The sequence below is a fragment of the Melozone crissalis genome, unplaced genomic scaffold (genome assembly GCF_028551555.1).
Source record: "Melozone crissalis strain CALT ecotype California unplaced genomic scaffold, PUWL_Pcris_2 ptg000244c_1, whole genome shotgun sequence".
Lineage (NCBI taxonomy): Eukaryota > Metazoa > Chordata > Aves > Passeriformes > Passerellidae > Melozone > Melozone crissalis.
Genome location: NW_026536003.1, coordinates 1343232 through 1353387, shown reverse-complemented (window position 1 = coordinate 1353387; position 10156 = coordinate 1343232). Strand labels below are relative to the sequence as shown.

At 54.6% G+C, this 10156-nt stretch overlaps 1 protein-coding gene across 1 annotated transcript in view; it reads left to right on the top strand.

Annotated features, from left to right (window-relative positions):
* The first annotated feature begins 1613 nt into the window (after nucleotides 1-1613).
* LOC128949486 (mitogen-activated protein kinase kinase kinase kinase 1-like) overlaps nucleotides 1614-10156 on the top strand; it is a 124350-nt gene continuing 115807 nt past the window's right edge. Inside the window, 10 exon segments of the mRNA XM_054294342.1 lie at nucleotides 1614-1662; nucleotides 1665-1690; nucleotides 2034-2115; nucleotides 3436-3549; nucleotides 4012-4049; nucleotides 4451-5093; nucleotides 5285-5348; nucleotides 6179-6227; nucleotides 7247-7356; nucleotides 8111-8228. Coding sequence (XP_054150317.1) covers nucleotides 1614-1662; nucleotides 1665-1690; nucleotides 2034-2115; nucleotides 3436-3549; nucleotides 4012-4049; nucleotides 4451-5093; nucleotides 5285-5348; nucleotides 6179-6227; nucleotides 7247-7356; nucleotides 8111-8228 — 1293 coding nt within the window.

Here is a 10156-nt window from a genome sequence, read left to right as displayed (position 1 = left end):
GATCGCCACAAGGAGGGCTGAGGGCTCTGGGCCGATGCCCATGGAGATTTTGAGGGGCTCCAGGGTCACTGGCAGGGCAGGCCCCGAGGGGACATGCTCTCCCTCGTGCTCACCTCGGCGCTCCGTGATGAACGGGGTAAAATTCTTGTACCAGCACCGGCAGAACCAGTCCACCGCAGTCCGTCTGTCCTCCATGAATACCGCGTTGCTGTTCCAGTGCTTGGCCAACTTCTCCCCATAGCGGGTGAACACCACAAAGTGCCCCACGTCTCTGTCGAACATTATGAACTGATCCCGGTTGTAGATGGATCTCTGGACGTACCTCACATTCTCCGTGCCGTTAATGAAGTAACACTCGGACTTTGTCATCCTTTGGAACACCCCTGTGTGTGCAGAACATAGATCGGGGAGTGCCTCTCCAACACCCTCCCCCAGCACCCCCAGAGCTCCGGGCCCACTCCGGATCCCCACTCCGCACCCCCAGTGCCCTCGGCCGCCATGGGACCCTCCTGCCCGCGCTGCCCCTTCCTCTTTGCCGCCCTTCCCCCATTTCCCCTTCCACATCCTCTCCCCTCCCACCTCCGGCCGCTCCCCAAATCACTTTGGGGTGCCATTTCCCCATTTTCCCACAAATTCCCCAATCCCCAGGCCCCATTGCGATCAGTTTTGAGGTCCCCCCCTCCGCTTTTGCCCGCTTCCCCACCCTCTCCCACCCCTCCCCTCCCGCTCTCCCTTTGGGGGGTCCCCTCCTCCTCCCCCTCCATTCTGGGCTCCCCCCTTCGCCCCCTTTTCCCCCTTCTCCCCCACTGTCCCAGCGCCTCCCGCCCCCCGCTCACCCGAGAGCTCCGCGCCCGCAGCCGGGGGGGCTCCCAGCACCACCAGTGCCGCCAGCAGGGCCCCAGCTGCCGCCCCTCGCCCCATGGCCGGGGCCGGGCAGGGAGCAGCAGCCCCAAAGCAGCCGCGCTGCGCTGGGAGCGCCAGTCCGGAGCAGGGCGGGCTCGGCAGCGCCGCGCGCTCTCATTGGCTGCCGCCGCTTCTGGGCAGCGATCGGCCACGGGCTCTGCCCGGCAACCGATGAGGCAATCCAACGCCCCGACCTCTCATTGGCTAAGCCTCCTCCTTCCTGCGCTGCCATTGGCTGAGGCCTTTCCGGGACGCTGCAGCCCCGGGCTGGGGGTTTTTTGGGCAGGGGGAACCTTGGGGCGCTGGACAGGTGGGAGCTCAGGTGAGCCCAGCAATGCGTGCCCAGGTGCGCGGCATCTCAGGGCTGCCCGTGGCGAGCGGTGACGCTGGCCCGATGCCAGGCACCCCCAGAGCCGCTCTGTCCCTGCCCCCGCAGCCGCACAGGGACAGAAAATGGAACCGAGGGTTCCTGCGTGGGGACAAGGACCGGGAGAGATTCCGAAGCAAATCCCGCACGGGCACAGCAGATCCGGCCTGGGAACATGGAGGGAATTTATTACCAACCAAATCATAGCAGCACAAGGAGAAGGGAAAGAAATCTCTCCAACACCTTCCCCCTGCCCAGCACAGATCACTCAGAACAGGGGTCACCAGGGCTCTGCCCAACGGGGGTCACTGGGGATCATCCAGCGCGGATCCTCCTATGGGGGATGGAGCTGGAGCAGCGCACAAAGCTCTTCCCACACTCGGGACACTCGCAGGGCCTCTCCCTGGTGTGGAAGTGCTGGTGAGTGACGATCTCTGAATCCCACCTGAAGCTCTTCTGACATCCCAAGCACTCCTAGGGCCATTCCCCAGTGTGGATCTTGTGATGCTTGCTGAGGTCGGAGGTCCCACTGAAGCTCTTCCCACATTCCCCACACTCCCAGGGCCTCTCCCCAGTGTGGGTGTTCAGGTGTTCCATCAGGGTGGAGCTGGAGCTGAAACCCTTCCCGCATTCCAAGCACTTGTGGGCCTTCTCCCTGCCATGAAGCTTCTCCACCAGCTCTGAGCTCTGGCTGCATCTCCAGCCGCCTTCCTGGCTCAGGGCAGCTCTTTACTCCCCACACCTCCCTGGGCTGGGTTTGCAGCCCCTCCTTGTGAGGGATCTCTGGGGCTTTTCCTCCTCCTCCATCTGGCCACAGCTTGGGAATGACAAACCCGGGTTTGGGGGTAACCAAGGTTGGAGTGCCTTGGAGTAGAGGCTCCTCCTGGCCAGGTCCATCTCTGGACCTCAGCAGGAGTCTTGTGTCCATGAAAATCTCCACACATCAATATTTAGCCCGAAAAAACTCTCCCAGGAGCTCCCTATTGCTGATCTCTCCACTTTTGGGGTTCAGGATCACAGGGGTCCAATGGTTCCAGGGGTTCTCCATTCTCTGGTGTCCTGCTTAGGGATGATCCAGGGGCTTTTCGGGGTCCATGGGGTCCCTTCTACCCTGATGTTCTTCTTTGAGATCCCAGGGATCCCAGGGATCCCTCCTCTCCAGGCTCCCCCCCTTTCCAGTCTGCCGGGGTCCCCCTGCTCTGGGATTGCCCCTCTCTGCTCTCCCCACTCTGGGGGTTCCAGGGGTTCCCCTCCTCTGCTCTCCCGGGGGTCCCCAGGACCAATGTCCTCCCCCGCCCATACGGGGCAATGGCCTTGTGGGCCCCCAAAGATCCCCCAAGAGGCTCAGCTTTGGGGTCCTGCAAGATCCAAACCTACACACACAGAGAAAAAAACCTCCCAGGGACACCAGATGATATCTGGGGTCAATTTCACAATCTGTGAGCTCCAAACACACCCCAATAAAAAACCCTCTCAGGGACCCCCGGATGGATTTGGGACGAGCTCCCCCTCCCCGCTCACCTGCAGGACGAGCTGGGGGCTATGGTCCCGCGACTGCGGCCACAGGGGGCACTGGAACCTCCTGTTCCTCCTGCTCCTGCTCCTGCTCCTGCTCCTCCTCTTCCTGCTCGTCCTTTTCCTTTCTCCCTCCTCCTCCTCCTCCTCCTTCCTAATCCCACCTCCTCCCCAGTTCCTGCCTTCTGTATATTTAGAGTGGAGAACCTTGCTTGTTTTTAGAACTAGAACAAAGATCCCAGATGGAACAAGGCTTGCTGCTTTTAGTCAGAAGCATCAGTGACTAAAGGTCACGTTTCCTTTGGTTCGGTGCCGTCCTTGTTCCTTCTCAGTGTTCAGACTGGGCTATGGGGTGTCCTTGTTTGCTGCATTTTCCGAGTTCCTCTTGCACCCTTTGGGCCATGGGCTGTGCCCTGGGAGGGTTCTTTGTGCTCCTTTATGACACAGGAGAACCTTCCAGGCGGTTTCTGCGTGAGCTGCTGCTGGGATGTCACAGGAACAGCGCCACGTCCCTGTGGTGTTCCCGTTGCTGTGGGACACAGAGGCCTCAGTGCCCAGAGTGGCTCTGGGCTCGTTGCCAGAGGATCCTCCTGCCTGAAGCATTCTCAGCAGCCAGCCCAGCCCTGACGGGTGTCCTTCTGTGCTTGCAGGGCTACAGGCTGCAGAGGTGTGCAGCGCAGCCAAAATGCTCCAGCACGTGGCTGCTGCAGTTTGCACTCTGTACTCTGTGGCTTATTCGGGGTATTTTTTAACCCACTTGGCACGTAAGTCGAGGTTTTCCCTCACTGCAGCATCTGTGGCTTTGGGCTTGCTGTGTGCTTTCTGTTCTTCCTCTGGAGCTGAGCTGACTTTGGAACCAAATTGCCATGAAGACACCATTGCTTTGGGAGAGCTCCTGCTAGCAGCTGCAGCTGAAAAAGGGGGTGTCTGCAGCCAGTGGGGCGTGCACAGCATCTGCAATGGGCCCTGGGGGGTTCTGTTCCCTCAAGCAGGGAGTCTGTGCCAGCAGAGCCTGGAACTCCCTCCCTTTGCTGCTCCAGCCAAGAACTGACCCAGCCCAGTATTTTGTGCTGTTCTCTTGCTTGCTGTGGGAAGGGACTGTGGCTCCTGGAGGGATGCTGTGAAAGCAAAATGCTCTCTCAGGGTTGCCTTGCTCTGTGGCATTTCCCACCACAGGCAGTTTTTCTCCTAACAGCATCTGGTTCATGTTCCCTCTCCCATTGCAGGGCACCTCATGTCTGGATTCCAAGCAGCTCCTCCTTCGGTGAGTGGGAAAGGAACCTTTGGTGTTTGGAATTGTGCAGCAAGTTGTGAGCTCGGCATGTGGCAGCTGAGTGCCAGCCTGGGAAGCTGAAGGAAAGTTCCTGTCAGTGCCTGCAGCAGCAGCAGCAGCAAAGGGATCCCCGGCAGTTTTCTCCTTTTCTGCTGAAGAGCTTTAGAAGAGCTGCAGGTCTGGCTTTGGAGGCAGAGGATTGCTTGCTGGCTTTAGCCATGGTGGAATATCGAATTCCCAACAATAAGTGGCAATGTCGACTTTAGCCCATTTTTAGTTGGAACAGCTCTGAACCCAATTTCTGCTTAGTGCAGCTGGATGTGCAGCTGAGGATAAATAAGGTGATAACTGAGATAGAACTTCCCGTCCCTCACGCTGCCGTCTGTCCTCAGGGCACAAAAGCAGCACCAGCACCTCCTGGGGCTCCTTCTGCTTCCAAAGAGGAGGAAGACAGCAGTGAGCTTCCCGCTGCTCTGGGGGACGATGGTGAACTTCCCTCAGTGCCGGGAGATGACAGTGAACTTCCCGCTGCTCTGGGAGACGAGGGCGAACATCCTGTGGTGTGGGAATGCAACGGCGAGGCTCCCGCGGGGTGGGACAAGGACAGGGGACATCTCCCGGCGTGGGACGAGGGTGGTGGATGTGCCCTGGTGTGGGACCAGAATGGCCAAGCTCCCATGGAGTGGGATGAGGATGGAGGACATCTCCTGGAGTGGGGTGAGGATGGAGGACATCCTGTGTCTTGGGAAGAGGAGAGTGAACATCTCCCAGCATGGGAAGTGGTCAGTGAACATCCCCTGGCTTGGAAAGATGATCGCAAACCTGCAGCATTTTGGGAGGAGGATGGAGAAGCTGCAGCATTTTGGGAAGAGGATGGAGAACCTCCCTCTGCTTGGGAAGAGGACAATGAAGCTCCCTCCGCTGTGGGATCCTGGGCTGAACATTCTGACAGCAGAGCCCTGCAGCCAGAGGGGAGAGGGGAGTGGTGCCTGATGCAGCTGAGTACGTCTGCTCTGTTCCTGGGTGCCCGAGCAGGTGCTGTGTGTGTGTCTGGGCATCAGCTGCACCCATGGTTGCTCTGCAGCTGAATGTCACAGAGCCATTTATTGTCCTTCCCCAGCTGACACCAAGGGGCTCACGGCCCCAGGGAGCGGGGCTGGTTCTTGCTCTGCTGCAAGGTGGGCTCTCACTCTGGGAGGGAGCATCTTCCACGTTTTTTCTTTCAGGGAACACCATGAGCGAGGCGGAGTCTGCCCAGAAATACCTGGAAGTGGAGCAGATTGGCCAAGGGTAAGTGCAGGGCAGCTGCTTCTGCACAAGCAGGGCTGGGTGTTGCGCTGGTGCAGGATCAAGTGAGTGTCAGGAGAGCCCAAAGCACCTTCAGGCACTGGGCTACCATCCTGCTGTCTCTCAGTCCTGATCAGAATTGATAACTGTGGTCAGAAGGTGCCGTCAAAGGCCCCTGAGGCTGGCAGTGTCCTGCCTGCAGCAAGGAGCAGGACCTGGAAGATCTTCTGTCCCTGGAACTTGATTGCCTAAAAGAGCAACTCACCATCTGGTGACTGTCAGAAAACAGTTCTCAAGAAGATTTCTTTCAAATATTTTCCTTCAAATAATATCCACCAGTCAGGATTATCAACCTAATGGTTTAGAAACAGAAACCAGAGATGAACCAATAAGTGCTGTACTCTAGCACAGGTAGCAGACCCCATACATTCAGTAACAGACACAGAGCTGATGCACTCTGGGGGGAAATGCATCACCTGTCTGATGGCAGGGCCCTTGTAGAACAGGCAGGACTTAGCCTGGAAATGGAAAAGGATGAAATGCATTCTTTTCCAGTTCTTTAGACACCCATTTCTCCTCCTAGCTTTGGAACTAAAGCAATTCAGCGTGGACATTTGGGATTTGCTCCAGCCCAGTTCCTTCGTGTTGTGTCTCAGTTTCCTCTTGCACACCTTGCATGGCAGAGGGCTGGTGGCTTCTGTGCTGGTGATGGAAGGGTGGATGCACCCAGGTGTTTGTGAACGCTGCAGGCAGCAGAGATCTCCTGTCTGGGCTGGCTTTCACTGCCAGGGCCTAAAGCGCTGCTTCTTTCTTCTCTGCTCTTTTGTCTCCAGGGCTTTCGGAGCTGTTTCTAAAGGACTCGACAGGGCCACTGGAGGAGAGGTCAGTGCCAACACGCCCAGCACGGCCGGCAGCTCTGCAGGGCTTTCCCCTCTGCTGGGAGCTGTGGCTGCAGCTCTGGGGGCCAGCAGAGCTTTCCTGCCCAGGCTGCTCCTCTGAAGGCAGAGCAGTGTCAGCCTGCAGAGCACAGCTGGGACAGACTTGGTCCTTCTCAAGTGCCCAAGGAATGCAAGGAGGGCAGCGGTGTCTGTCAGAGCAGGACACCCTGGGTTGGTCTTCATATCTAAAAGTGTGAATGCATCAGCTGCTGGAGACTGAGGCCCCATTAATCTTCATCCCAGCCTCAGACAGGAACATTATTTAGCTGTTTTTCCATCCTGCCTTTCATCTTCAAAGGGAACCTCAAGCCCTAATTAGGGAGAGATCCTGCTTGGACTCAGTTTGGGGTATTAGTCCAACTTCAGCTGTTCACAGAGGGAGAGGGAGAGAAATGAGAAGATGGGTGTCCAGAGCAAAGCTCTCTCCTAAACCCTGCAGTTGTGTTTGGGTCTGGTGTCAGTGACAGCCTGTGACAGGGATCACCTGAGCAATGGGTGTGTGTGTTTGCTTTGTTGTGCAATCCCAAACAGAGCAGTTGGATCTGAAATCATGACCAAATCCCATAGAATTGCTAAAGAGTTCCTGGCTGTTTTGCTCTTTTTTCACAGAACCAGAATTACCTCCTGCTTGCAAAATGTGTTTGAATAATAATAATAATGAGAGTGTTGAGGCCATTAGAGAAGACTGTAGGTGCAGAGAATGTAGTTAGAGCTTTGAGGCTGACAGCTGAGGGACCATTTCTGCAGAGCTTGCAAGGCCAAATGTCTCTGGCCATGTGTCCTGTAAGCAGCCCCCAGCTGGCAGAGCAATGGGCTGTGGGAATGGCCCTTGCTGAGCTCTGGTGTCCCATCCCAAGGCAGTTGGGCCCAGCCCGGCTCCGTCGCTCCAAAAAGACTCGCTCCGTGTTTGCTGTGGCCTCCTGCCACAGACTCCTGCAGTTAAAGGCTGCAATGTCCCTTCAGGTGGCCATCAAGAAAATGAGTCTCAGAGGGCAGAACAGGGAACAAGCTGTGAATGAGATCCTGCTCCTGAAGGACAAGAAGAACCCCAACATTGTCAACTCTTTGGACAGGTGAGTGCTTCAGCTCTTATCCCGTGCCCGGGCCCTGCGTTAACCTTTCCTGGCATCCGGAGTCTGTAGCCTGTTTGGAAAATGCCTGACCCAGCCACATCTTCCCAAACAGCCTGGCAGTTCACTCTCTCCATGTGCTTTCGTTGCTTTGCTTTGGTTTTTCCTTCAAGTTCCTCCCCGTTTGCTGTGTCTCCCAACAAGTGCTGATAAACCACAGCAGAAATTATTTCCCTTGGCTTCTTCTTCCCAGCCCTTTTCCATTGCTACAAATGCCAGGAAGATCAGGTTATTGTTTCCAGAAATGCCTCATTTGCCCATTTTTCACTGGCCTTGCCTGTTTCTGAAGGGACTTTCTGAAAGGTTTTCTGACTGCTTTTGTCCCAAGTGCTGCACAGCCTCCTCCCCTGGATAACCCTGGCAGTTGTGTTGCCTTGTTCTGCAGGGAATGGTGGAACTGATGAGTTCAGAAGCTGAACCAGCTGGGGCCAAGGGTTGTGGTTCCACATTGATCTGGGCTGTTGCTAAACTGCATTTTTCACCTGCTTGCCATCTCAGGCCTCTCCTTTCTCACAGGTGTCACCTTCTCCTTTAGACTGTGCAGATTCCAAGGGCTGTGCAGCCTGGCAGGAATATCTCTCCATCTGATTCTGTCCTCATTGACAAATGACCTGGAAACAAAGCTCCACTCCAGGTTTTTCCATGGGGGAATTGAGCTCTGCACTTTCATCTCCATGCCATTGCTTTCCTCTTCCAGCTTCCTTGTTGATGGAGATCTCTGGCTGGTGATGGAATACATGGATGCAGGAACTTTGCAGGACGTTGTCAGACAGACACGCATGGCTGAAGGAGAGATGGCAGCTGTCAGTCGGGAGGTGAGGGGTCCCGCTTGTCACTCCATGGCTGGGGCACGATGGTCCTTCCAAACAGGGCGTGAGAACAGGAGTGGCTCCATGCTCAGGGCTTTGTTTGTGTGTTGTTTTTGTGAGCTGGAGAAGAAAGAGCCTCTGCAGTGAACGGCCTGCCAGCATCACTGCACTTCTACTCTGTTCTTGTTCTCTCTCCTGCTGTTGTGGTACTCTCTGACTGGTTTGGATTTGATTTGCTGTTCTCAGCTTTGCCTTGAACTGTTTGCCTGGAGCTTGTGTGCACTGCACTCCTGGCCTGTCACAGCAAAGCTGCTGTTGGCAAAATTCTAAACTGTCCTTTCTTGTCTGATATATTCCGGCCATTGGTTTTGCCCTTGTGTTTCTTGTTGTTATGTTTGCCCAATTATCCCATCATAAAAAAACCCAAACAATATTTGAGATAGCAGCAATTTTAATTGAATAGTTTAGAAAATATATATTGACAATATAATTTGATTAAAAATAACGGATAATTCATTTCAAATAATAGTGCAAAAGCAAAAGATAACCACGGGGTATAGAGTGCAGGGCTCTTGGACCCTTGCCACCTCACGTACAAGCTTGCTAAGTGAAGATTCCCCCCTTATATGTCATGTGTCAATGCCATCTCCTCCCATTTTCGATTCATCACATTTTTACCTCTGCCCTCTATTGGAATATGAATCCCAATATCACCAGGTAGATTGTGCCTGGGCCCGTCTGACCCCTGCTGACAAGCCAAAGGCGGCAACTGTGGTGTTTCACCCCAGAGACATCTTTAGCTGGCTGGATGCTGCAGCGGGCAGTGAACAAGTCCAGACTTGTAGAAACCCACTTTATCTCACGTGGGAAGGCTTCAGGCGATGGTGAGGAGGAAAGGAGATGGATTCTGCCGGAGGGTTAATATCCAGAGTTTTATTCCATGGTCACAGAGGTCTGAATCACAGGTAACAGCTCCAACAGAATCCCGACCGCATGGCCTGATTGACCTTTTAGGCTCCAGGGGGAGGGGGAGGGAAGGGATAGAGGAACACCAACCAGGTGGGAGGGGCAGGGTCTCGGGGGAGGATGACACCCAGACAGGCCAATGACCTGTGCGCATAGGGGCATCTTTTGAAGCTGACCAACCACACGATGGCTCTGCTGGAATGCCAAGACTGACTGACAGCCCAGCAGGGGAAAAGGGGGGCGGGGGAAGATGGCACACCTGAAGGACTAGGATAGGTAAAACAGGAAATTGTAACACAGTGCCACATCTCCCCCTAGTGTTGTTTAAAAAGAAAGGGACTGGGTTTGTGATGAAATTGGTTCCTCCTCTACAGGAGGGGGAGATGGGCTTGAAACTAACTTGAAAACCATGCGTTTGATTAGTCCAAAAACAATGCTAACAACTACAATAACAATAACTAAAATAAACAGCACTAAAACACAGTTTTCAGCATAGATCCCAACCAGCCCAAGAGTCCCCAGCCTTTGAACAGTCCATTCAGCCCATTGTCAGTTTCTCTGTTGATGTCCGAGAGCTTTTGCCAAGGTAGTCCATACGTGCTTTGGGCTGAGGGACTATGCAGGAGATCGCAGGTGGGATGATCACGAGTAGGACGAGAAGCAGGCTCGGTCTATTGATGCCGAATTTTGCCCCAAAGGGCGAGAATAACTGCCTAAGAGACTCAATTTAAGTCAGCATAGACAGGAGGTATTTTATTACGACGCGTCGGAGAAATCACAAAAGGGATTTCTCCCTATCTTGTAACAAAAGTAAGCCTTTTATACAGTTTTGAATATAAAGTTACATCATATCACATGCATAATCATGTTTTTGCATGCATATTCATAAGAGGCGTGGTGTAGGCGGAGCGTGGGCGGAGGCATCTCTTTTGAGGATCATTTTGGTGGTCGTTCCGGTTGCCTTCATC